At 40.3% G+C, this 27,936-nt stretch overlaps 2 protein-coding genes across 8 annotated transcripts; one reads left to right on the top strand and one right to left on the bottom strand.

The window, feature by feature from the left end:
- Positions 1-33: 33 nt before the first annotated feature.
- HGS (hepatocyte growth factor-regulated tyrosine kinase substrate) lies at positions 34-24,078 on the bottom strand. 7 transcript variants are annotated; one of them, XM_074260411.1, is made up of 23 exons: positions 23,764-23,870; positions 21,569-21,653; positions 18,592-18,697; positions 16,480-16,555; positions 15,836-15,928; positions 13,641-13,764; positions 12,681-12,733; positions 11,846-11,914; positions 11,622-11,746; positions 7,254-7,332; positions 6,966-7,064; positions 6,630-6,725; positions 5,887-5,925; positions 5,655-5,798; positions 5,493-5,552; positions 4,550-4,763; positions 3,428-3,600; positions 2,887-3,027; positions 2,606-2,783; positions 2,378-2,511; positions 2,034-2,153; positions 1,233-1,319; positions 34-903 (listed from the first exon to the last, which is right to left on the bottom strand). In XM_074260411.1, exons 5-23 carry the CDS (start codon positions 15,923-15,925, stop codon positions 787-789), a joined length of 2,142 nt encoding a protein of 713 aa, XP_074116512.1. In that variant the 5' UTR covers positions 15,926-15,928; positions 16,480-16,555; positions 18,592-18,697; positions 21,569-21,653; positions 23,764-23,870; the 3' UTR covers positions 34-786. The 7 variants fall into 7 exon arrangements, 6 of the variants coding, with proteins under 6 accessions (XP_074116512.1, XP_074116513.1, XP_074116507.1 ...); XM_074260412.1 differs by having other exon boundaries at positions 4,550-4,760; XM_074260406.1 differs by lacking the exon at positions 18,592-18,697 and having other exon boundaries at positions 23,764-24,078.
- Positions 24,079-24,127: 49 nt separating this feature from the next.
- ARL16 (ARF like GTPase 16) lies at positions 24,128-27,689 on the top strand. The gene is made up of 5 exons (XM_074260415.1): positions 24,128-24,262; positions 24,453-24,510; positions 25,434-25,547; positions 26,737-26,852; positions 26,984-27,689. Exons 1-5 carry the CDS (start codon positions 24,201-24,203, stop codon positions 27,153-27,155), a joined length of 522 nt encoding a protein of 173 aa, XP_074116516.1. The 5' UTR covers positions 24,128-24,200; the 3' UTR covers positions 27,156-27,689.
- Positions 27,690-27,936: the final 247 nt, after the last annotated feature.

Genomic DNA, 27,936 nt, shown 5'->3' with positions numbered 1-27,936 from the left:
CCTCTTCCAGCTATCAGAACAATGCTGCATTCATTCACTTTTAAAATGCATTTTTATTATTGTTTCCAATCAGTTTACTAAAGACACTAAATATGAGAGATGAGTGCTTAGAAGCAGGGGTATACAGACCCCCAACTTTGGCCAGGTCCTATGGAGAGCGGCTTGTGACTCCTAGGAGCTAGCCTCTCTGAGAAGGGAGCCAGCTTTGGTCTACACTATAGAGTTCCATACATGTTCCCTTATGGCCTTCACAGCAGCTGGGGATACACTCAATGATCTCACAAAATAAGAACTGCATCTGAAGATGAAGAAACCATATTCCAACCCAATCCCTAGAAGGGGTCAAACAGCTCTTTTCTTCTCTCGTGGGTGGTATCAGGGCCAGAATTCACCTGGAAGGTGTTACTCCTCCTCTTATAACCCTACCCCTCTCCTTTCACAGGGGCCAGGCCTGGGAAAATGAGTCAGTTTCCAGAAACATGGCACCAATGAGATGAATGATGGTGATGGGGGTCTGGGAAATTAAGAAACTCAGGAAGACAGAAAGGGAGGTGGCTTTGGTGAAAGGGAGATGTCCAGAAACCATGTTGCTGACTGAACATAACAGTTCCACCTTCATTTTTGAGATTCCCCTTCTCCCATTCTGTACAGAGAAAGGACTACACGGCAACAGGCAGAGAATAAGTTGACAGAATAATGGCTAGTTAAGTACAGAAGTAATTTCTGATGAACCATAGTGTCATACTGGTACGGTGATCCCCCAACCCAATCACTCTTTCCCAAAGATCAGTCAAAGGAGATGAGCTGTGCCTCTCCACTTCCTGGAGCCGGCTGACCCTGTGACGGGGGCTGCTGAGGCACCGGTGGTGGTGGCTGCTGCAACGGGCCTCCTGGAGGTGCCAACTAGAGGGAAGAAAACCAGATGTTGTTATAAGCTTGTTCACTAACAAAGCATGATCCAGTCAATCCTCTTTGACCCACCAGGCTGCATAAACTTTGAAAGTCCAAGACATTCACTTGTCTGATGATGAACCTTTAAGTGCTTACTTGTGCCCAGCCCAAAACCTACTGCTGACAATTTTCAGAGCAGACAGGCTTTTGTTTTCATTTGATAGCCTGAATAATCTTGTTTGCACCCCAAATCCAAAGAGATTTTGAATTCATTCTTAGAACATTTTTTTAAGGTCCTGAAGATAGTCAAAAAATGGTAGAAACCTTAGAAAAAGACTTACCTGCTGGTATATAGGCTGCTGTCCCGAGAGGTAGGGTTGCTGGGGTGGCATCGCTGGATCCTGGCCAGGAAGGGCAGTCATAAGATTCTAGGGATGAATAAAGGAAATAGTGATTTTAAGAAATCAGCTGAATGGTGTGGAAGCCTCTTACTCCAATATTACCAAGAACTAGAGCAGGGCTTTTTCAACTTTTTCTACTGCCTACTTATTTTCTTTATGGTACGTATACAATAGATATACAAATCAAACACTGATAATAAATCATAATTTCTTGACACCCCCTCCCCCCATATACAGTTGGCAAGACTCCATATGGAGTCACTACCCAGAGTTTAAGAAGCTGGGGCCTAGAGGACTAGAAGGGTTTCAAGTATTAGCCCAAGGAAAATGGAATATAGTTCTATCACCTTAGCACTAATTTTTTAACCACCACACTGCTCACAGATGGTTTAGTGTTCTGAACTATCTCAGTGGAAGGAAAGTAGCTGCATTAATGAAATAAGATGCCCGAAGTTTTGAAACATATGATCAAGAATCAAAAGTCAGAAGAGGAAACATCACATGGTACAGAAAAAAAGAATCAGATAGAAAAAGATGTTCCACTTTGCTCACTTCAAGATAGTTTCTTTAAAAAGTGATGGCCCATAAAAATAGATGTACAAACATCCTTCAGTCACCCCCCTTCCTAGACCTTTAAAGTATTTCTGCCTATTTCAATACTCTGTTTTCCTCTAGATATTGTGGAGTGCCCCTTTCTAAACTTCAAACCAAGACCTTAATACTTAGTGAACCTCTTCTCACCTGCATGCTATATGGCTGATATCCCATGGAGACAGACTGGTTCCCCATATAGCCCATTGTACTGGACTGTGGAGGCTGAGAAATTGGTGGGAGGCTCTGTGGGCCCTGAGAGGCGACATTCTGCAAAGGGAAGGTAAAGTGAGGCAAGTTTCCCAGTCATCTATCTCTCTCTTCCTTTCTCTTTCCCTCTCCTTCCCTTTTCCCCTCTCATTCTTCCTTTCCATTTCCCTTTCCTCTTTCTCTTCTCTCACTCAAAGGATAATGAGACGTTGGCTCTGACTTTTTTAACCAAGAAAAAAGAACTAAACTTTTACTTGATTGGTAGTTACCTTCTATCAACGTACCTGATAGCCTTGTGTCGGGGTTGGTTGGTAGGAAGAATAGGCTGGATTTGTGGTGGGCACAGGCTGCCCCTGTTGTGTTGCCTGCCCACCACCTGCCCCTGCTTGATACATGTAAGCGCTCACCATGTTAGGATCTGTGGCAGGAAAAAAAGGGAAGACTTCCAAGTTTAACTTTCTTTGTTATGGCTCAGTGAGCTTAATTATCCTGTGATGCCCATATCCTCTTACCTGTTCCAGCCACTGGCATGCTAGAGTAGGGTCCACTGCCTGCCTGTGCTGGCTGATTCATATATACTGTGTGCATAGGGGAGCCCTCCACTGAACCTGCTGGGCTAAAGGTACCAGGGAAATTTGTAGGGCCAGAAGGCTGGTATATTACCCCACCTGCGGGAGGCATGGCCTGTAGCTGGTAAAAGGGGGAAAAAAAAAAAAGAGGTTATTAGAATTAGGAGGTTTAGCAGAAAAAGAAAATGTCTGACTGAAGACAGAACAAGCAGGTAAACAGACACCTGAGCATAAGGCAAGGAGAAAGCAGGCATTTGTGCTCGCATCTGAATTGTCTGCTTCTGCTGTTCCAGGCGCATCTGCCGCTCCTTTTCCTGTTCCTGTAGGCGCTGAATGGCCAACTGCCTCTGCATCTCCAAGTATTCCTGAAAGGGAAAGGCACGATTGACAAGGCACCCTATCAGTCTCTTTCCTAGGAAAGAAGAGTCACAGCACAAATGCTGAAAAGAATACTTGGAATCAGAAGAGCCTGATCTGATTTTGACTCAGGCTGTGACACCTAAGACCAACCATTTTAACATCTCCAAGCTTTGGTGTCCTCTAGAGAGAGCTCATTCTGCTTCTGCATACACAGCCCTCACTCCTGAGCCCAAGCCCCTCAGGGCAAAGCAGAGCATGGCTATTTTTCCCACATGGTAATTAACCAGTGAAAGGCTCCCTTCTGTCTTTTCTTTATGCTAAAAACACCCGTTTTTAGAAAGGGACTGACCTTCTCTACCTACACAATCTTCTGAGGGAAACAGTAGGAATAGTAGCCTTGCTCACCTGCTTCTTCTGCCTCATGATTTCTAGTTTCTGGGCCAGTTGGATCTGGCGTTGACGCTCAGCCTCTTCAGCTGCTCGGCGCAGTTTCTCCCTGTGCTCCTCTCGGAGGGCATTGAGTGCTCCCCGGGCATCTCGGATCTGGGCAAGTTTATCTTGGAGTCCTTCATAATACACTATGGAAGAGGGACAAAAAGCATAAACTCCCCTCTAATAGGAAGACCCCCCCCAAAAAAAATTGTGGCTCTGTTCTTGGGGTACTGTCCTGCACTGGCTGAAAGAGTCCCCATCTCGAGTGATGCTAAGCAGATCTTCCCAGAATCTTGACCCCCTTACTCTATGCTATCACTAAGACAAAACCAATACCTGGCTAGTTCAGCTCCTCTCCATCCTCTCCCTAAAGTACAGGCTGACCTTGCAGGTCAGCACACTTTGGTGTGTAAGCCTTTGGCGAAGCCCCTCTGAAACAGTGGCAGCCAAAAAAGGGTGTTCCAAAGTGTTGAAGCAGTTTTAAGTCATTAGAGCTCCATCTCTCTAACAGGCTCTAATGACCATTACAGTGAAGAGAGACTCCCAAGAGGCCATAAGCTCCTGCTCACAAGAACTGTATCTTTGCCCACTTTGTATGCACTATGCTTCTCAGTAGAATATATATGGCTAGCTGAGCACTGGATTTAAAGTATTACTAGTTTCTTAATTTATATGTGTTAACTGGCCATTTTTTTACCCATGGCAAAACTGGTTATTGTTAAGAGAGGGTATGGCAACAATCTAACCCAGTCTCACTGGGACGGGCCACATAGTCCTTACTCCCAGGGAGGATGAGAAGGGAAAGACAGTTCTAGAGAGGTATATCATGGGCATGACTCCCAAGATGATGGAAGCTGAGCTGCCCTATATTACTATTCCAGAAGCAAAACTCATTTGACCTGTTAGTTAGAGCTGACATGGCATTTGGAAATAAAGTTAATAGACTGTACAAATAAAATGGAAAAGACTACTGGATATGACTTCCAACAAAAAGGAATTCCAAAATATTGGATGGTGTGGATACCGGGGTTTCAGGTCACAGTGGATAGTAGGGTACAGTTGGATTGAAGCTCAAGAGAGACCAGAAGTACGTACACCTTCGCTCATCTAGCTGGTTGAGCAGCTCCAGCAGCTGAGGATGCATGTTATTAATAGACTGGAAGAGGGAGAGCACAGCTGAGTCATTAGTGATGCTCCGTCCCCTCATATGGTTGCTCTTCATGCGATTGACAAAGGTGGTGACAGCATTCTGTAGGGCCTTCAGGAATTGCTCGTGGTTCTCTTCAGACTCCCCATTCTGGTACTGCTGCTGAAGAAAAAGCACAGGAGATTGACAAGAGATTGCCAAGTACCACTTACAAACACCTAAGCTAAGACTTAACCATCTCAGACTTCCCAGGGCAGGGGATCATTCTATCTAACAGATCTTCAGAGCACTAGAACACTGAAGGGAAATCAATTTCTCTTAAGGTTTTGTAATAAATTCTTTCATCTCATAGTAGGTGGCAGAGACCCTCTTTTATCTCCATAAGGCCCCAGCTCTTGGTCTAACAAACCTAGAGTGCTAGGGGATGACTGTCATGGAACAAGTACCTAAGAACTAATATTCCACTTCCATTGGGGTAGCTCCAGACACAATCTGGACACTGGGGCTAATTCCAGGGTGGGTTCAAGCTTATTCTACAGTCTCCAGGACACAAGTGACAGTCTATATCTACTCTAATCACTAGCTTGCCTTTCACACCAGACCCACCTCCCTCAGGTGCTTGGAGTCAAATTTTCTGGGATCCAGTTAGAAATGCAGGGTCACTGTTTGACCCAGATTACATTTCCAGGGCTGGAATCAGCTCATTCCTGATCAGAAAGAAGCCATGGCGGATGTTCAGGGCATTCCCTTGACTGTGGCATTTTTCTCCTGCTTATTAGCCTCAGAGCCATTTTCCAGGTGCCTGAGACGGGGCTGACTAGCCCCTTGAGGACTGTGTGCTGAGACGGACAACATTATGAAGCCTAGGGGCTGGGCCAAGCAACAGCTTACCTCACTAAAGGGGCCACCGGAGGGAGTTATGGGCTGAGAGTCTGTTTCCGGGAGGGGAGTCTGGAAGAGACCAGAGGTTCAGTGGGGGCCTGTCACCTTAAACCTTTTCCCCCACCCCCACCCCCGGCAGGAACATGGACAAGGGCCGGGGCACCTTGCTACCTCTAGTATGGTTACGGGGGTGGCATGTCCCTCTGTGGGCTGGGGAGCTGAGTCTGCCAAAGGAGCCGGAGCAGATGGCGTGGGGCTCTTCTGAACTTCCTCCTGCTTCTTCTCCCAGTAGTTTCGGTTGAGGTACCGAGCAAGCTGCAAGAAGGAATAGAAGGGAAAATGCACTTCTGTGGGCCAAGAAAAATAAGGAGCAACAGGACAGAACAAGCAGTCATGCTCCTACCTCAGGGTCAATATCCTCTGCCAAGGGGGCGGATGAATTCTAGGGATAAAAAGAAGACATTCTGAGAGTTATTCCTTACAAAGAAAATGGGTACCCCATCATAATTAAACACCTACAGTGGAAGAAGACTAATGGAAGGCCCCATTCTGATTGCATTCAAAAATCCCTGTTTTCTCCAATTAGGTTCCTTCAAGCACTCTACATTACAGTCAAATGGAACTACTTTTCCTCTTTTGATCAAACACTGTACTTTCTCACTTCACCCCATGGATATGTTTATAATATTCCTCTGCCTAGAATATCACCTGTGTTTGCCGAAATCCTATATATATTTCAAGATCCAAATGAAAAACCATCTTCATGGAACCATCCTGGGCTCCCTGACTTATTCTTCTTTGCATGTACCCATGAATCCTAATACGATATCCCTCTAGTATAATAGAAGACTAAATCTCTTAAGTACCTTCCAAATTACCTCCCAAATCTAAAATCCTAATTCCTATGAATGACAAAAAAAGGGCAATCAGGTTCAGTAAGGTTGAGAGCCTGGGCACATTTGGTGACTCAGAAATAATTGTACTCCTTTTGTGAGGTACAAATGCCTATCCTTTTGAAAATAACTCTTTAAGGAAGACGGCAACTTCCACTTTAAAAATTTAAATAAAATATACTACCCTCCTAGCTCTGAAGAAAAAGCTTCAAAAAGGTCTGTTTATGGTAGAATTATGCAAGTGGGACCTTACCACAGGAGAAGAGTACAGAGTGCTAGCAGGGGGGGCAGATGAGGTCACAGGTGTGGGCTCCGCCTTTGGATACATGGTATATGTTGTTTTTTGCCTCTGAAATAAAGTGGAAAACATGGGTTTTTAGGAAAGAGTAATTAGGAAACAGTGGAAGTGGATAATTCTTTCTTTCAGCCTAACAGCTCTGAACAAGTGAAATCTTGGCCTTTTTACCCCATGTTGAAGCATCAACTGAAAACCTAAGGACTTTGTTAGGCAGGGACTGGTTTAACAGTGCCTCCTCTTTTCTATGTCAAAGCAGGGTCTCCAATATAAAGGACTCTGCCAGCCACTCACCATTCTCTCCTTTTCCTCTGCCTCTGACTGTGACAGGGCAATGGCCAGTTGAAGCTCTTCTTCCTCTTGCAGAGCTGTCTCGTCCCTCTTGGGAGGCAACTAAGCAAAGGCAGAGGTTGGTAAGAGACTAATGCCCAGGGTAGATAAACCATACAAGATCCCTGGGAAAGCAGAGGGAAATATGAGGGAAGAGGGAAGAGGGAAGTAGGGTAGAGAAGGGAGGAAGAAACTCTGCTGCTTCCCAGATCCAGATTGTCAAGAGACGATGTCACTGGGGGACCTTTGTACCTGAGACTGCTGGGATAAGGGGCTGGTCAGGTACTCTGGAGGCAGTTCTGTCGTGGAGCTAGATTTACCTTCAGCCTTCCTAAGTGAAAAATAGCATGAAAGGTTACTAAGTGATAAAAATCTTATGTGACACTTTTCAAAGTAGCAATTCCCTAACTTCTAAGATGGGGTCACCCCTAAAACCAAATTCCCAACAATATATTTCCTAGGGGTTTTCAGTTATATTACTTAAGATCAGAAAGGAGTGAAACAGATTCTGCAAGACAATTGGTCTCATTACTTTATAGTCACAAAGAATAATTAGAACAGCAATTACCTTATACATTTGTAGAGCATTTTACCTTTGTTCACATGCTTTTATATACATTTTATTATTTATTGACAACAATCCAGAAGACACACAGAACAAATATTCTCAAGTTTAAAACTTTAAAAGGATAACGGATTTGCCAAAGGATATGGTTACTGTGTGAATTTTTCAGAGTATCTTTATTTCAATTGTTTTAATGATTTGGGGTAGCAGTAATATACTGATCTCAAACTACAAAACAGTAATCATTAAAACAATATGGTTCTGGTTTAAAAAAAAAAAAAAAAAAAGATAAAATCAATGGAAGACGTAGGATCCACAACATAGAAACAAATAAATGCAGTAATCTAGTGTTCAATATCAAAGATCCAAGTTATCAAGGAAAAGAACTCACTACTTGACAAAACTGACACTAAAACTGGATAATAGCCTGGCAAAAAATAAGATAAGCTCCAAATGGATACATGATAAATAAGTCACATCATAAATTAGAGGAAGGAGGAAATGACCTTTCAGATCCATTGATAGGGGAAAAGCTCAGGACTAAACAAGTAATAAAGAGTATTACCCAAGTTAAATGGAAAATATTGGTTACATAAAATCATACACATACACAATGTAATAAAAATTAGAAGCTAAAGAGGGAAAAAATATTTTCAAAAAATTATTTGATAAAGATCCCATTTCTAAGATATATAAGGACCTGATTCAACTCTTATCAGATTTTCCCTAAAAGAAAAAGTCAATGGATATGAATAGGCAGTTTGTTAAAGAAGAAATCAAGGCTATCAACAATCATATGAAAAAAATGATCTCACTAAAAATCAGCAAAATACATATTTAAGGACAAATGTTGGAGGAGCTGTGAGAATACAGGTATATGACAACGCTCTAGTGGAAATATGAATTAATTGATCTAGTTATTCTAGAAAGCAATTCAGAACTAAGTCCACAAAGTTATCACAATGTGCAGACCTACTCTGACTCAGCTATACCAGTAGCTATACCTTTAAAAAAAATTTTTAAAAGAATGAAGGGATTTTAATGTACAGTATCTGTAGTAGCCTTCTTTTGGTCACCAAAAATTTGAAACTAAGGGGCTGTCTTATTGGGAGAAACAAGCTGTATATAAAGGAATAATAGAATGATATCACTATTTGGAATTGTATGCCTTATACTTGCATAGTATCTTATCTCTGTTCCTAAATTAATTGTGCCAAAGGAAGGGAAGATTATTGTGCCACAAAAAATGATGAAATGAACAATGTCAAAAAGGAACTAGGAAGATCTATATGAACTGATGCAGAGTGAACTTTATAAGAAGAATAATTTATATCAGAACAAATCCAACACAGCTAAGATTGGAAGTGAAATAGTTAAGTGGAGGAAAATCTCTGCAACAAATAAATGAATTAAATGTAAAAGAATAAGAACCATTTTGTAAGGGTCCTTTAAATGGGCGGCCACAGCGCAATAGGAGATTGAGTGGTCCAGAAATAATCTCTATGGATATAGGACTGCCCTGTGGATGGGATCCTGGCCATATTGAGATAGTTTCGTAATGGGTGACGGCTCTCTCGCTGGTTGGCTTGTGTGTGACCTCACATATATAAAGGTATAAGCCTACTGCTTGCAGCAAGTCGCTCTTTTTAACTTGGCTCCCTAGCCTGGGGTAGCCAAGCCAAGCTGATGGATAGCCCAGAGAGGTAAGGAGTTGGGTAGTGAACACGTGGGTCTTCAGTCCAGGTGTTTACTAGGGAGTTAACAAGTCAGGGCCTTATGTGAGTAGGTATAATAAAGGCTTTTAAGATTACACATGGTTGTTCTTGAGCGTTCTATCAGTTATTAAACTTTAGATTCAAGAAATCGTGACCAGAGACCTTTGAAGGCCTCAGAGGAGGCGAGCCGGGTAGAGTTGACACTGCAAAGGTCAGTGGTCAAAGGTCTCTGTTGGGCCTAGTTCAGACTGGTAATTGTAACTGCCAGAAGGGCATGTTACACCATTTAAAGACTTGAAAATTGAGGAGATGCCTATCAACTGGAGAATGACTGAACAAGTTGTGGCAAATAATGAGGGGAATGTTTTCAGAAAAACCCAGGAAGATTTATATGAGCTAATAATACAAAGTGAAGTGAGATGAACCAAAAGAATACTAACACAGTGACTGCAATATTATAAGGATGAACAACTATGAAAGACTTAGCTATTTTGATCAAGATGATGATCCCAGATGATGCCAAAGTATTCATGATGAAAAAATGCTATCTATCTCCTAGGAGAGAACTGATAAATTCTTGAATGCAAATTAAAGCATACTTTTAAAAAAGAGCTTTATTTTTCTTGGAGTGTGTGTGTGTTTTCTCTTTTGCAAGATGGCTAACATGGAAAGATGTTTTGTATGACTTTACATGCATAGTATTTTATTATTTCTAAAAGAGTGGGAAAGGCCCAATTTGGATCTTAAATTTTTAAAAATGAATGTTAAAATTGTTTTACATGAAATTAAGAAATAGTTAAACAAAATAAATTTTTTAAAAATATATTTCTAAAAAAGAATAAATAATAAGAGCCATTCCTCAATTGATAAATGGTCTGAGGATAGAAATAGGCAGTTCTCAAAATAGAAAAGCAAGGCTATCTCTAGTCATGTGAAAGTATTCCAAAACAATAATAGGAGAAATAGGAATTAAGCAACTGAGGTTCCACTTCAGAATAAGTCAATCTATAAACATTTATTAAGCACCAACTATGTGACAGGCACTGGTGCTAAGTGCTGCACCACACTCATCATATTAACAAAATTGAAAAAGAGGAGCTACATTGATTACATGGATCATGGATACATGGATTAGTACACTGATGCTATTTATATATGGTGGAATTATATATTGGTCCAGACGTCTGGAAAGCAATTTGGAACTATATACAAAAATTATTAAAGAGTGCATTTACTTTGACCCAGCTATACAACTGCTAAGCCAATAAAAGAGAAAGATTTTAAAAAGAGGAAACTGTGTTGTATGAATGTAATGGAATACTATTGTGCTGTAGAAACTAGGGAAAAGGTAACATCAAAAAGACATGGAAAGACTTGTGTGAAATAATATAGAATTAAGCAGAATGAGACCAATTTGATGCTACATGATAACATCAAAATTACAAAAGTAAACAATTTTCAAAGATTTAAGAATGCTCATTATCAGTAAAGTGATAAAGAACTCCTCTCACCTCAAGTCAGAACTGATGGAATAATATACAGAATAAGAAATGTATTTTTGGATGTGACCAATGTGGGGATTTGTTTTGCCAGACCAGATAGATGTTTGTTAGGGAATTTAGTTATTTTTTTCTTTTCTTTTTAAAAAATTTGCTCAGTTGGAAGGTAAATGGGGGGAGGGGGGAGGTTGTTGGTGGCATTGAAAGGGACAGATTAATAATTTTTTAAATTACCTGTTACCTTAGAGAACAAGTCAAACTCTCTCATTTTGCACTTGAGTGCTTGGTACAGGGATAGTTGATGAGGAAACAAGCAAAAGGGTAAATGTATCCCAAGTCATACTAATAGAATTCATAATTATTAGAGTTGATCATTAAACTCCTTAAAGAACTTTCCCCGTCACTAAGATTTCCCTCAATTCATTGGCATCTCCTAATATTCTGTCTAGGGGCTCTTTCTACTACCTTGATCTAATTCTTCTGCTTTTGTTCCCCTAGGGCTGCTTTTTCTGAGCCTTTACAGGACAGAATCCCTGTGGGTAGGCTACACAAACACAATGTTAGATAAACAAATCTAAGCTACATTCAGCCAGTAAATACAGGTGATCCTGCCAGAGTTATGGAGAGTTCCTGAGAGCCAAAATGAAAACACCTTTGGTAGGCAAGTGGCAATTTGTCTGTTTTCAGTTTCCTCACCTATAAAATAAGGAGACTGAATTAAAACTAGGTAATGCCTAAGGGATCTTTCACGATTTTGTGGTGGAAAACCAAGTTCTAAGCAAACAAAGACTAATATAGCAAGAAATTAATGAGATGACACATGGGAACATGGGGGACTCACTTGTTCAGCAGTTCATAGCAGGGCTCACAAACACGTACTTCCTTCTCAATGCCAAACTTGGGAATGGTGGAGCACTTAGAGGAACATTTCCCACAAAAGATTTGCCCACATGCCCGGCAGTGATGCTGCAGATAAGGGGAGAACAACATCAGAAATATGTTTCCCCATCTTACCCAACACAAAAGCACAAACTGGCCATCTCCCTCAGCTGAGAACATACTTACTTTACGTGTCATCACCCCAAATTGCACTCTGCACCTGTGACATTCTTCAGCATCAACCCAATCAGGAGCCTAAGAAAGAAGAAAGAGTTAGTGACAAAACTAGATGGTCCCATCCCTCTTCCTGCTCTATCAAATTTAGCACTCAATGCTAAAATAACAGTACTAGGTGAAAACTCTTAATTCCCAATAACGTTAGAAAAGAATGTGTGGAAAATTCAGAGTGTAGGCAGAAATGGCAGTTAAACGAGCAAAAGGATTGTTTACTACTGCCAACTAAAATCAGCAGCCTAAGGAGAAAGGCAGAGTAGCTGAGGCCTGAAGAATTATGTTTTAGAAGAGGAAAAAAAAAAAAAATCCCAAATCCAAAAGATTCCTTCTTTTTGTAAAAATGAGAAATTCAAGACCTCTTAGAGCTCTGAGTATATTTTAATTTAGACTCCAGACCACAGTACCACTAGCCACAATTTCATAAGACCCACAGGTTCTGTATGGTATCTTATCATAATTATTTATTATGTTACTATAAAGAGATTAAAACAGCTGCATGTTCTATTTATGAGTTGGCCAAGGTATCTGCTTCTCCTCAATATTCTTTATAGATCTCTAAAAATTTTTTTTTTAGCTTTTTATTTTCAAAATATATGGATCATTTTTAACATTCTCCCTTGCAAAACCTTGTGTACCAAATTTTTTTCTCCCTCCTTAGACGCCAAGTAATCCAATATATATTAAATAACACATGAAAGCAACACACACACCTTACTCCCCATTTTATCCCCCAATTCCAAGAGTCAACACTTCTCAATCTAGCCAAGGTCTAGATATGAGAACTCACCCTTTCTGCAGCAAACATGGCATCACTCTCCTTAAATTCTGGGAAAACGTGACCTGTAGAAATGAGAAAATATATTGCACACCCCTACCCCACCCCAAAAACCCCCAACAGTAACTTTATGGAGCAAAGGCTGGGATCAGAAGACCAAGATTTGTCAAATGAGCTGTTTTATTATGTGTGACCTACAGCAAGTCATTTTCCATCTCAGCCCCTGCCATGATCCTGCTGAGTATGCTGGGGGTCCTTCTTCTGTCCCTGCCCTTGGCATGTAGAAGGTACTCTTCTCCTAATTAAGCCACTTACTATCCCATTCCAGAAGGCATGTGTGATATAAATGCTCAAAGAGTTTTGTATGGGCATTAGTTAGGTTTTTGTTTTATAATGAGTGATGCTGTGAATAAAGCACTGAACCTATAGTCAGAAGACCTATGTTCAAATTCAGCCTCTATACTCACTATGTGACCCTGGGCAAGTCACTTAACCTGTTTGCCTCAGTTTTCTCAAAAGTAAAATGGGGAAATAGTAGTCCCCATATTAAAGGATTAATAAAATGCTTATTCTCTTCCTTCCCCTTATAATAAATTGTTCCTCCTTCTTCCAGGGTCTCACTCCTCCAACAAATCACTGTCAGACTATTTTTTATAACCCGACTATCATATCAAAACTGACAAGTGACTCAAGACTTATGATAGATCCTAAATCACCATATCACATTTAAATTCTACCTCAATTCAAGACCTTTCATAAACCAGCCTACCCTACCTGATCTCCCACAACTCCAAAAGAGCCTCTTCCGCTTTCACTATGCACCCCATATTCCCTCCCCACAACCATATCATGTTAATTCCAAAATTTTCTCCTCCCAATGGTCTTAATCTGGAATGTATCCCCACTTTTCTTAAACCTCCTAAATTAAAAATCTCTAATCTAAATCTCCACACGTCTACTGATATCATTTACCTTCCACCTTCATGATCTGGTAGGTGTCCTGTACCACCTTATACTTGGGCTCATTTCGGAAGGCATGAGCCCAAGCTTGGATCAGGTAGAGGATTTTATTACGGACATTTACTTCCACTTGCCTCTGCAGAGAAAAGAGGAGACAGATCAGCAAAAGCAACAGCAAATGAAGCGTGCCAGGGAAGAAGCTTCAGGGAAGAGAAGCAGATGAGAAATCCAATATTCCGAATGCAACTATGCAAATGAAGAAAGGGGAAGGGAGATTTCCTACAGGTCTAACAAATGTGGGACAGATTGTTTACACAGGAAATGTCCAGTTGTTTCAAGCACTTCCCTCAGGGCTTGTCTTATAAATATATAAAATGGAGGCAAGTAACTAAATCCTATTCAAATAGCAAGACAATTCCCAAACAACTGTTTCAATTCTTCGGATCTCAGCACTCAATCATTAAAAGTCAATCATGAAATTTCCTATGAGATCCTGCCCAGACACTAAAATTTCTTTCAGTTCATCAGTATCCCTACAGTCTTTACCACTTCAGACTTCTAACACAGAGTTTTCCAATCCAACTAACTTTTACATCAATAAAACTGAACCTCCAAGGTTAAGCTGCCAGCTTCAAGGAGAGAGGATCAACAGCCTTCCACATCCCGGGGTGCTTAGCAGTGTTTTTTTCTACTTCCCTCTAGTCAGAGCCAGTCTTAGACAGAGGTTTTGCCATCATCAGCTGATCCTGGCATCATCACTGCATACCACATGACCAGCTGTTCTGGAAACTCCCCCAGGAAACAGAATAAGTGCCAAGTGCTGAGAGCTCCAATTTCAACCAGGTCACACAGCACAGCCAAATCTTCAGTCTCTATATCTATCAAGGAGATGCTTCTAACTTGAAATTCTGAAGCAATGAAGAAGCATGAGAAATGGCTTCAGGGAGGGACCATAAGAAACCTCAACCTGGGTTCCAATCTTTGAAACTCTTAGCTCAATAAGAAAATCCTCTACACACAAACTTACTAAGTGACACTCATAAGGAAAATAGAATACACAAACAATTAGTTGGAAGAGTCAAGTCAATAACTCCAGTCTCTTAAGCCAAATCAAAACCTGATAATATCCAAAATGTTTTAAGTATTATCATTCTAAGACTATAATCATAAATGGAAGTAGCAAAGGCTCAGGTCTGGGCAAAAGGCTCTCCTTATTTCAAGTTGCCCCTCCCCTCTCCTATCCATCCTCTATACATTTACTAAATTGATCGTCCTAAAATGACTGACTGTAATTCTAAGGAAAAAGTCTTCATTGTCTTTCCATCACGTCCAAGACAGGGGTTCTTAACCTCTTTAGTGTCACAGAACACTTACCAGAATGTTTTTAAATGCATAAAACATACAGAATTACAAAGAAACCAATTATACAAAATACAACTATACAGATATTGTTTAAAAGTTCATAAAAACCAGATTAAGAACTTTTCCTGTCTTATTTTCAATGACTCTTTACTAAGTCAAACTGCCCTGCCAGCTGTTCCCTGTACATGTTACTTCCCAACTCTGTGTTTCTGCACAGAGGAGTCCTAGGTCTGAATGCACTTTTTCCTCACTAACACTGACAAAAAAAGACAAAACAAAAACACACACATCAAAACTTGGCGTCTTCCAAAAGAGAGCTTAATTGTCATCCCTACATACAAATGGCCTTTTCTCATACTCAGTTACTAGTAGCCTCTTCTTGCTGGACTAACTGAATGGATTCTTTGGTGTATGTGTAGTTTCTCTCCTACAGACCATAAGCTCCCTGTCTTACTTTTGTCTTTGTGATCCAAGTGCCTTGTAAACAATATTCACTAAATGTTAAGTGAACTGCATTGAGAACTCAGCTGCCCCCAGTTTACATTAGCATGGTGCCCAGTTCTAGGTTGGAGGTTGTGAATCAGTTACAAAAGTGGAATATATATTACCTCATATCACATGTGTATACGGAGAACTGCTACTCACATAATGCACAATTCCTCCCTCCCTTTCTCCTCCAAGACAGATAGTAATTACCATGAGAAGTAGAATATTTGACCACAAAGAATAGCTATCAGGGTAGCCTGCTAGAAATTTTGCCATAAAAACCTTTATAAAAAGTTACAGCTTTTCGGGTCCTGCAACAGGGCATCTATTTTAGCAATACTTCTCAAGGAAGCTCCTACCTTGAGCAGCTCTTTGAGCTCTTCCATTGTCTGTTTATTGGCTACCTCATCATGAACCGTCTGACCGCAGTTCTTGACAACAGATTCCATAACCTGTCATGAGAAAGAAGCCCCATAGGTGGGAAGAAAATAATTCATTAAGACAAAACCCACAAAATTCCGCCCCGGAAGGCCCAGTGGCTTCAAAGGAAAATTCTTAACAGTCCTCTTTAGGTCTGTGAGAGGCCAAAACGGTAATTTTATTCCTTTGGATTCGGCGGTCCTACAATGTCTGCAAGAATTCTCACTGATTCCCTATAGGACTAGCAAGAAAACCCACATGAATCAACTCATAGGTATTTATTACTAGAAATAGACCTGTTATTTACAAGTTATATCTGGAGAAAACAAGAGAGGAAAATAATTCCCCTCCCTGCAGGTTGCAAAGTAAGTGGCAGCGCTGAGATCAGAATTTAAGAATTCTTTCCTGCATGTCTTAGTGCTCATGAAAAAAACTGCTCTCTGTTACAAGCCTCCCAGAAACAATGAAGCAGACATAAGGCTTTTCTCATCTCTGTGCCTTCCAAAAGATATGAAGAAATCTTACTGTATGTGGTTAAAAAGCCTAGGTCAGACTTCACTGAGGTATATTTATTTCTATTTACCTCTAGAGCATAGAGGGCCACATGTGGATTCTTGTCATTGACTTTTTTCTTGATGGAACTTACTGCATATTTTGCTCTGAAAGGTAAGGACATTAAGTAAGTAGAACAGGAATAAGAAAAAAATTCCAAATTCTTAGCAACTAAAGAAATTGCAACAAAAGTCTAGGAACATTTATCTACCTGGTTTAGCAATTATAGTTTTCACCAGTGTTGATAAAAATCAGAAGAATTAGTTTTAACTGTCCAATATTTTAATTATATCAGCACAGAAAAGCATGAGGTTTTTTAAAAAATAAAGTTTACTGCATGATTATATATGTATAACTTATATTAGTCTGTTTGTCATCTTAGGGAAGGAGGAAGAAAATCTGGAATTTAAAATCTTTCAAAAATAATGTTGAAATGAGATGATTCAAACCAATTGCTCAGTGATGAAGAGAGCTATCTACACCCAGAGAGAGGATCGCAGGAACTGAGTATGGATCACAACATAGCATCACTCTTTCTGTTATTATTTACTTGCATTTTTGTTTTCCTTCTCAGGGTTTTTTCTTTCTATCTAGATCTGATTTTTCTTGTGCAGCAAGACAACTGTATAAATATGTATACATATATTGGATTTAACATATTATTTTAACATATTAAACATATATTTGACTACCTGCCATTTAGGGGAGAGGGTGGAGGGAAGGAGGGGAAAATTTGGAACAAAAGATTTTGCAAGGGTCAATGTTGAAAAATTACCCATGCATATGTTTTGTAAATAAAAAGCTATAATAATTTTTAAAATAAAATAAAAATAATAATGTTGAAATTGTTTTGCCTGTAACTTGAAAAAAATATTAAATAATAAAAATATTGATATCTTTGTTTTTATAAGTCATTTCTGGATATAACTGACAACTTCTTGCCCAACTCTAGAAATGGATCTTCCTTTGAAACAAAATAATTGACCAAAAATAACAAAACTATCATCATCATGTAATATTCTGTCTATATAGTTTTCTGTGCATATTTTATCATAAATTTTCTAGGACCAAAATTTGTTATTAATACTAAAAGGAATCCAGCTTCCGTTTAGTGTTATTGTCTTTTACATAAGTCAGTAAATATTTATGCAAAGCACTGAGAAAAGGCAAAAGACATTCCCTGACCTCCAAAAGCTTAAGACATAAAGGGCAGACAACATGCAAATAAATACATACAAAGCAAACCATATATAGGCTATGCAGGAAATAATTAATGTTGGAGAAAGAAGGCAATTGGAATTAAGAGGGATGGGGAAAGGCTTCCTATAGAAGATGGGATTTTAAGAAAGCCAGGGATATCAGTGGGCAGAGTTGAAGAAGGAGAACAAACCAGACAAAAGAAATATCCAGAAAAAATATCTAGAGTGTAGAGACTTCTTAGAACAGCCAGGAGACCAGTGTCATTAAATGGAAGATCAAATAGCAGGATGTAATAGGTAAGAAGACTGGAAAGATAGGAGGGGACTAAGTTATATAGAGTTCTATATGCCAATCAAAGCATTTTATCTTTGATTCTGGAGTTTACTGAATTGAGGAATGACTTGGTCAAACCTATGCTCTTGGAAAATCACTTTGGTAGCTGAATGGAAGATAGACTGGAATTGGGAGAGAGATGAGGTAGGCAGATCCATTAGTAAGTAGTAGGCTATTGTAATAAGTATGAGGCAATGAGAGCTTACACTAGAGTAGCAACAGTGTTAGAGAAATGGGAAATTAAAAGCCTTCAAACAACAGAGAAAGAGGGCAGGAGAGAAGAGAGAGACGACGAGCGACGCAGAGAGACGATGAGAGAGACGAGAGAGAGAGAGAGAGAGAGAGAGAAGGGGGAGAGAGAGACAGAGAGAAGGGGGAGAGAGAGAGACGAGAGAGTCAGAGAGAAGGGAGGAGCCGGGGAAGAGGGAGAGAGCATCCAGGGTTAACATCTAGGCTTTACAACCTGAAGCCTGGGAGGATAGTGTCCTCTACAATCATGGAGAGGGTGGGAGCAGAGTAACTGTTTAGACCAGAGGTGGGGAACCTTTTTTCTGCCAAGGGCCATTTGGATATTTGCAACATCATGGGCCATATAAAATTATCAACTTACAAACTCAAGCAGTGAGAGGTTGCTGTAGCTAGCTTTCAGCTCATCACTGCCTGCGATTGCTTTGGTAGGACCAGGGCAATGATTTCACGGCAGACGTTCCTTACTCCTGGTTTAGAGGAAATGATACTAAGTTCAGTTTTGAACACATTAAAATTTAAAAATTCAGTTCAGAATGCCTGAAAGGTAGAGATATAAGATCAGAGGTCAACAGAGTTTGGAGCAAGAGAGTTAGATTTGAGAATTATCAGCACACAGATGTTAATTTAATCTATGAGAGCTGATGAGATCACCAAGTGAAGTGGTATAGAGGGAAAAGAGAAGAGGACCCAGGACAAAACCCTAAAGAGACGCTTAGGGTTATGGGGAATAGTTTTGAGGAGGATCCATTAAAAAAAAAAGAGAAAGAATGATCAGATATATTAAGAGAACTAGAAGAAAAGAGAATATCAAAGGAGAAAGAGTGATCAACTTGACAAAGGCTGCACAGAGGTCAATGAGACTGATGATTAAGAAAAGGCCATTGGTTTGGAGAAATGAAATAATAATTTTGGAAAGAATGGAAAGGTCAGAAGCTGGGCTTACAGGGGTTAAGAAGAGAGAAAGAGAGGAGAGAAAACTGAGGCAACCAGTGTAGACAGTTTTTTTGAGTTGAACTACGATGGGCAGAAGAGTATAGGATAAAAATAGACATTTTTAAAAGGTCAAGTTAGAGTGTTTTCTGAATTGGGAAGACATAGCCATGTTTGTAGGCAGCTGGAAATGAACCAGTAAAGAGGGAAGAGATTGAAAATAAGTGAAAGAGGGAGGATAACCAAGGAGGTAATCTATTGGAGAAGATGGAATGAAAGGGGATCATTTGTTCAGGTACAGAGGGATAAGCCTTGGTAAGGAGTAAGGCTACTTCATCATGTGAGTGAGTAAAAGAAGAGATGACATAAGGTATCAGATGAGAGACAGAAGAGGGAATCTGTGGTAAATGTTTTCAATTTTTTCTGCAAGTTCTCAGCTGACAAAGTAAGGGGGAGTAGAAATCATAGAAGGTATGAGGGAGGATGAAGAGGTTTGAAAAACCACTATGGAAAGAGGAAGTGGACTGCAGAATTGTTGTAGTTGTGTGTATTTTTCTTCTGATTCTGTTCATTTCACTCTACTTCAGTTCGTAAGTCTCCCTATTCTGTTCTTAGTCACTTCTCAAATTTTTGCCACTTGGCTCACCACAGAAATGAAACTGTCTCTCCCTTAAGAGATCAGTGATCTCTTAAGTATAAAATTTGATGGCCTTGACTTATCTGTTTCATCTGACACTAGGGAACATCTCCTCCTGAATACTAGTTCTTTCCTGGGTTTTTATGATATTAAATCTTTACTAGTCCTTCAGTCTTTTTTTTTTTTTTTTTGCCAGTTCATCTGTTTCATGCTTCCTAAGTGTTAATATATTGCATTGAGTTTTTTCTTCTTTATCTGGACTTTTATTTGGTGATTTCACCAGCTCCTGAAGGTTTAATTATTGTCTCAGTGAAGGTTACTCCCATCTAGCTCCAGCCACTCTCTATAGTGCAAGGCCTGCATTATTAACATTCCTCTTCTAATCTTTCTTCTTTCTTTTGAGGGAAGCAACCTCCTTCCAGTCTCTTATGATTGTCAGTTATCTAATCTTGTTATTTCTATCTCTACCACATCTCTCAAAATTCTGCCTTGCTCATTACTTGAATAGGCACCCCCTAAATTCAGGCTCTCATCAATCTTACCTAAAGTATTATAAAAATCTCCTAATTAAGTATCCACAGACTTGTCTCTTCCCTATTCCAAACATCTTCCACAAAACTGTCAAAGTGATCTTGTCCTGTCACTAACCTCAACAAATTCTCTTGACTTCCTATCATCTTTAGGATAAACTGTCAACCCTTCTCTGGCACAAAAAAATGTTTGCGATAATTTTTTTGATAATATATTGGACCTTTCCGTCTTTTGATTTCCTTGCGGTATATGTCCAGTAATAGAATTTCTATATAAAAAGTCCTTGAATAACTCCAAATTATTTTTGAGAATGGCTGCATTAAGTTTTCCTACATGGATTGTTTCCCTTTTCACCTGACAATTTTTCAGGTGTGATATAAGACCTCAGAGATATTTTAATTTGCATTTCTCTATAATGATTTGGAGTACATTTTTGTGATTGTGGAAGAGTTTGTAATTTTTTGAAAATTGTTGAAGCTTTAATTTCATATCCCATCTAGCCAATTACCTAAGCCACCACACCACCTGGACCAAGACTCCCCACAGTGGACCTAAGACCTTGACTAGCTTATTCAGAATACATGACTGAGGAAGTTAATCTACTCATAGCAAATTAGGGCACTTTCTCTACAGGCTGGCCCTATACATCCAAGCATGCTTTGGTTTCCTAGCTAACCCTCCAGATTATCTTACCATTAACCATCCCCCAACTTTCTATTTCCTCAAAACAAGTCCTCATCCTCTATTAGAATGTAAGCACCTTGAAGGCAAGGACTTTGTCTATTTTTTAAAATATCTGTATACTCAATCTTTATCATAATTCTTAGCATATAATAAATACTAAATAAAATGTTGTTTTACTCTTTCATATATTCTGACTGGGAAATGGCTCTTGATCTTACATATTTGTATCAACTGTCTAAGTGCTTAGAGGTCAGGATTAATTAGTGATATTTAATACAAACATTTTTTCTCTATGTCTTTTATGACCAAAACCCCTCCCCTGACTCTTCAGATAAGTGCAAACATCTTATAAGATACATATTAGTCAGAGCTTCATAGACAGAGATCTAGAAGCAGAGTCTTAGTTTTTTCCAATTTAGTCAGAATTACAGAACCTAGATTGGGACAGGCAACCTGTGCCAGCCTAAGCTGGAAGGCATCATACTAAGAAGCAAACCCTGAAAAATGATAAGATTTAGAAAAATATTTATAATGAAAGTAAACATTGCTCACTTACTGAGTATCCCCCTGACGGATCATGTCACAGATCTGAAGGATAGACTCCCAATCTGTCTCTAGTAAAAGCTGACTGGTAGCTTTGTCTGCAAGGAAAAAACAACAATTAAATGAATTCACTCTAATTTACTAGGATTTAAGCAAGTACCAGATCATTTATCTCAGCTAAAGCTAGTCACAAGATCAGAGAATTAATTCTGACTTATTTTTATACTTTTTAACAACTTTAACAGATCCAAATTATACAATAATCCTAAAAAAAAATGGAGAAAGTATTATCCCTGTTTCAAATAGGAAAAAAAAGAACAGGGGCAGCTAGATAATGAGCAGTGGATAGTGCACTGGTCCTGAAGTCAAGAGGACCTGAGTTCAAATTCGCCCTTAAGCACCTTTATGACCCTGCATAACTCACAACCCCAACTGCCTGCCCCCCACAAAATGTACAAAGAGCAAGGAAATAATATGATCAAGGAAGATAACTTAATCATCTTAACTCTTTCAGCTATCTCCTCATTCAGATGTCTCATTTATTAAATTAGAAGATAAGTAGACATGAGACGATAAAAAAATGATACTGTAAACTGGTTACTTAATCTAAAGCAATCTATATGAATGACAGAGACATTAATTTTATATCATGTGATTCATAACTTAATATTTCTACTCCATTTAAAATATTGGTTCAAGAAGAAACAATAATGTCTTGCTGCTTTTGAGAGTATCATTTGCTCTGGGGATGTATAAAGTAATATAATAAACCTTCATTTTCAATATTGACTGGGTAGTTAAAACGTAAATTACATTTTGAAAGATGGATAATGTTGGTCAGCCAGCTAAGAGCAGAATCACTTTAAATGGTTCATATAACTTGCTAATCACTCCAATGTTTTCTTGATATAATTTAACTGATGACTATTAAGATGTATAATCTCTCCCAAAATGGTGTGCAAAACAAAATAACTCTGAATGTGGCTGTTGGTTAGAAACAATTAACTATACCCCAAAAAACCCTCTTATTCTATCTAAGCAGGAAACATCACACATTGTTTACTAGGGTCACAGGAACAAAATCTTTGAACTCAGAGATTATATAGTTCAATTGCTTTTTTTTTTTTTTTTTTTAAGACAGATGAGGAAACTGAGGCCCAGAGAGGTCAAGTAACTTGCTTACTTAAGATGTGTGCTCCTAAGTTATAAAGCTATTGTATAAATGGAATTCCTCTTATTCAAAGGGAGGGAACATCTCTCTCTTCTCCATGGAGGTTTCCTGGGTGTGCACGCCAGGTCTGTTACGCAAAGGTTAGTAAGGGCTCACACTAAAAAGGTTATTTTGTTTTCCGAAGATGGCGGCACTAGAGAGCCCTCATAGATTCCAGGAAGAAAACTGGTTCCACTGCTGAAGAGGACCAGAACTAAGAATTTCATCAGGCTCTAGATGCCTGGTGCAAACTACACTTTCCGGTGAAACGATATTCTTATCTGACTGAGTCACCAATTCTTGTGATGCGGGAATTCTGACTCCTGGTCCAACCTGTCAGATGCCAGACCAAAGTAAGGTTTAGGTAATGGGGCGTGTGTGAGTTGCCTAACAGTGAGGACGAAGAATCTCCACTACTTCTTTCCTTGGATTCCACTTGTACCCAACTGTCCTAAGTTTCTGGCAATTCTCACAAGACTCCTGAAATAATTGATGCTTTAAAGCTCCTGCTGTGAAACGGATCCTATCGGGCATATACATGCCACACCAAATTCCAAAGGAGGAAAATTATGTTAGCCGCTAAAGTCCCTGCAAGAGGGGATGACAGAAAACGAGGGCTCATCAATCCTTCCTTGCCAAACCCCAATACTGCCTGACGGCACTGACGGCGGCACCCCCCTCCGATACCTCAGAGACCAGCCCGTGGGACAGAGGGAAGAAAGGCGGAGGGGAGAGGCAGGCAATGGGGGGGGGGGGGAGCGGGGAAATAAAGACGGCGAGGAAGGAGGAGGGGAGACACGCCCCCCACCCCATACATGACCCCACCCTCTAGTGTCTCCACCTCCCTCCAGGGGCCCGACTGACTCAGCGCCCCAGGGGCGAAAACGAACTGGGGCGGCAAGGCCCCCCCAGAGCGTACGAAGCAGGCCCGGCCAGCCCCAGATCGCCGCTGGAGGGGGGTGGGGGTGGGGGAAGCTGTCCGTCTGGGGCCACGTTACCTAGGAGACGCTCGAAGGTGCCGCTACCTCTCCCCATGGCGACCTCAGACCCAACCCCGCAGCCCAGACGCTCTCCCAACTCGGAGCAGGCGCGCCCCCCGGCTTCCGCTTCCGCCTACGGGTGCTTCCACAGGAGCGCGCACGTCACGGAGAGAGCGACAGACAGACAGACCGACGGCGACTAGACCGCGAAGAAGGCGCTGGAATCTCGGGAATAGCAGCTTCCGGGGATCGAAGAGCGAGCAGAGAAGTTCTACCTAAGCGAAACGAGAAGCCCGCTGATTGGCCATCTATCACGATAGTCGGTGGTGAGGACCAATTAGAAGACGAAAGAGAGAGACGCAGGTCCAATAAGAGCGGGCAGACCGGGATGGGGCGGGATGTAGGGAATTTGGTCACTACGGCGACTCGGGTGGGCCGAACCATCCAGTCCAGAGATGTGTCTCCTTTTGGGTGCCACTGGAGTCGGGAAGACTCTGCTGGTGAAGAGGCTACAGAATATCCTTACCAAGCGGCAGGGGCAGAGGGAGGGAAGGAGCCAAAGATAAATTTAGGGCTCGGGTGATGCCCAGAGGAGCGGGGCTGGGCGAGCTGTCCTGGGCCTCTGGATGAGGGGAGCTGAGGCGGGGCGTCGCCCCTTCCCTCCCCGGCACCGCCTCCAGATATACTTCCTTAATCCGACCCGCACAGCTGAGCTCCCGAGAGGGAAAAAGTGACCTTGGGGACCCGCCCCCCACCCAGCCCACGGTAGGTGATTGGCCCGCCTGGAAGGGACCTTACTTAGGTGGTGCGGTGGGAAAAAAAATGCTGGACCTGGGCAAGTCACTTTTAAAAAATCCTGCGGCAGCTAGGGGGCGCAGTGGGAGAACACCAGGCCTGAAGTCAGGAGGACCCGAGTTCGAATCTGCCCTCAGACAATCAACACATCCTGACTGTGTGACCCTGGGCAAGTCACTTAACCCCAATTGCCTCAGCAAAAGAAAAAAAAATTCTATTTGCCTCAATTTCCTCATTTCTAAAAGAAACAATAGCAGCATCTGTCTCCCAAAGTGTAAAAACCAGTGAGCATGGCACTTTTCACACTTCTAATTGTTTGATGTTATTGGAAATCATCAATCAGAGATTTATTGAGGACCTATTATTTGCCAGTCACTAAGCATTTATTTACCAAGCCCTTTCCAGACAGTCATAAAAAAGAAGGAATATTTAGTAAGGTCACTTAGTAGAAGACATAAAAGTACATGTGTATGTGTATATGCATGTATATGTATACACACGTTTGTGGCTATTTATAATAAATACATATGTGGCACTTATAGATATACACATTTATAAGTGTGTTGTATACACATGTTCTACTTGTATCTATTCATATGTCTATGTGTATGTCTACATGTGCGAGTATGCATTGTGTATACACATTAAATGAATTGTAGAAGGAAACTTTGTGTCACTGTGAGAGACTACAAAGAGAGAAAAGTAAGCGACCTCGTACAGAGACACAGAGATATCTGCAGTTAAGGAGCAAAGGTGACTGAAGCCTTCAGAGTACATGAATCGTATCTGTTTAATTTGCATCATAGTATCACATGGAGTCAAACAATTGAAAATTGTTTGCTTTTTGCCTCCCATTTTTTGTATTGTGAGTTTTATTTTTTTTTCTTTCACAGGTGGGTACTGATCTCACTGACATCGTGACCCAGAAAAAAATGACTATCAGGGAGCTAGGGGGATGCATGGGTCCCATCTGGTCCAGTTATTATGGAGATTGCCGCTGTGTCCTGGTGGGTCACAGTCTGTTAAACTTCCTTTAGAGATATGTATCCTCATTCTGGTTTCATCTTCAGACTGATGTTGAATGGAATTCAGATGCTTTGGTGATTGATTTAGGACACTGTCTATGTAAAATTTTTCTTCTGGAAAATATGATTTTTTTTTTTGTTTCTCTGCAGGATTTAGAGCTCAATCTATCCATGTATGTATGTATATGTACTCACTACAAGTCTGTATGTGTGTATATGTGTGTATATATACACATATATGTCTCTGTGTGTGTCTGTATAAAGATGTATAAAGAATGAGAGACTGTATATCATCATAAAGAAAAGACTTAGATGGTCCTGCCTATAACAGTTTTAAAACTCTTTTTAGTTTTAGGGTTGTTTTATATTTTTAAAAATTATTGAGAATTGTCCTTCTCTCTGCAAAACACCAAAGAACTTCTGTTTATGTGAATTATCAATGTTTACCATGTTAGAAATTAAATTGTCTTTGTATTTTGTTTATCCTAAAGATCCCATGAAAGGTTCTTGAGAATTCCTAGTAAATCCCAGACCACACCTTTCAGTATCCCAGGCAACTCTGTAAAACTATAAGTTATAAAGGAGTTGCACATCTTTATAATAAAAGGGATTTGTATATTTAAAATTGCTCCACACAGATGAAATCATAGTAGAATTTTAACCAAGTTCTATTGACCTGAAATCTATAAGCTTGTTGGTTTTTAAAAATATATATTTTATATTTAATATAATTTCTTTCCTTTTTAATTCTTTGCATTTTATTTTATGTTTATTAACATTATTCTGAGAAGAGGGACATAGGCCTAACAACCTAAGGAAGGGTTCCATGACATGAAAAAAGGTTAAAAACTTTCTGATTGAGAACATCCATCAAACCTTTATTACTGCTTTATTCAGCCATGGATGCAAGTTTATGTTTGGTGTTCCCATCACTGAATGAAGCCACCCTGAGGAAGAACCAGTCTGTGATGTAAACTCAAGGAGCCTTTCCTTGGAACTCAAAGATGTCTTCAAAGCAAAGACAATCCTGAGAAGCTTTGAGTTTTTCTTTGAATCATAGTTTTTGTCTCATTGTTCTAAGCCCATTCCTGGTTTTGTGCAATTGGCAGATGCCACATGGTCCTCTCTGCTTGAGTGTTATTGTCACTAATAGGTTCTCCCTCTTTGCCAGTTCATGATTGATGCTTCTGACCCCACCCAACTGTCCTTATCCTGTGTCCAGCTTCTGGGCCTCCTTTCTGCAGAACAGCTAGTCGATGCATCTGTCCTGATCCTCTTCAATAAGATGTAAGGATGTTTGGGTGAAGAGAGAAGATTGGGGCAGGTTAATATTTGAGAATGTGTGGGGTAGAATTGCCATTGTCAATCAGATGCATTATTCTCAGGGGTTTGATTTTGATTGTTTGTTTTGGCTACAGTGATATGCCCTGTTACATGACCTTGGAGGAGATGAAATCCCTAATCAGACTCCCAGATATCATTGCTTGTGCCAAGCAGTGCATCACTACAGCAGAAATCAGTGCCCGGGATGGCACTGGTTTGGCAGGTGTCCTGCGCTGGCTCCAAGACACTCACAAAGCCAACAGTTGATTGAAGGATGAATATAAGTGACATTTCTTTTCGAGACAGAAAGACAGGAGACTGTGTAGACTATAGGACTTTGTCCTCAGGGCAGAAAGACCCACGCTGAGCTTCCAGGAAGATGATTAGGGTGGGCTAAGCTCAACTGGATGAGTTAGCAGGCAAATGGAGGCTGATTACAAGGCTTGAAAATCTCTGGTAGCTGAACTGCAAAGTGAAGAGGCTATCCACAGCACTGACAAGATGTTTTGGGCAGACGGGTTACCCCTTGGAAAAGTCTTTGAGTATTCCTAATGCTGCTTTTGGAAGATTACACGACATCTCAGCCTTTTTCTCCAATGCAGTTTGCTGGCCCCTCTCTAGCCCTGATAAATCTTCCAATCCCTACTCCATAAGCAGAGGCAGCATACAGTCACCTGGATTTGGGCTTATTGATAATTATCTGGGCTTTAGTTTTCTATCCAAGTGCCAGAGACATATACTGTGGTTCTTTCATCAAGTAGACAGTATAAATCTTATGGGAATAAAGCCTAGATTTTAAAATGAAGCCTGGGGTATTTATTTGGTACTTCATGATCAAGAATCACCATAATAAATTTTTTAATAATTCATATTCATATTATACTTTAAGGTTTGTAGAGTGCTTTACATATCTGGGTTCATGAAAGCTTCTTGAAGGTGAGAATTGTTTCTGTTATAGTATCTTTAATCCAACAAGTGGTCTACACAGAGAAGATGCTTAATATTTTTAAAAATTGAAGGATAGCCCTACATTATTATCCCCATTGTA

The sequence above is a fragment of the Sminthopsis crassicaudata genome, chromosome 4 (assembly GCF_048593235.1).
Source record: "Sminthopsis crassicaudata isolate SCR6 chromosome 4, ASM4859323v1, whole genome shotgun sequence".
Lineage (NCBI taxonomy): Eukaryota > Metazoa > Chordata > Mammalia > Dasyuromorphia > Dasyuridae > Sminthopsis > Sminthopsis crassicaudata.
This window is presented reverse-complemented; position numbering and strand designations above follow the sequence as displayed.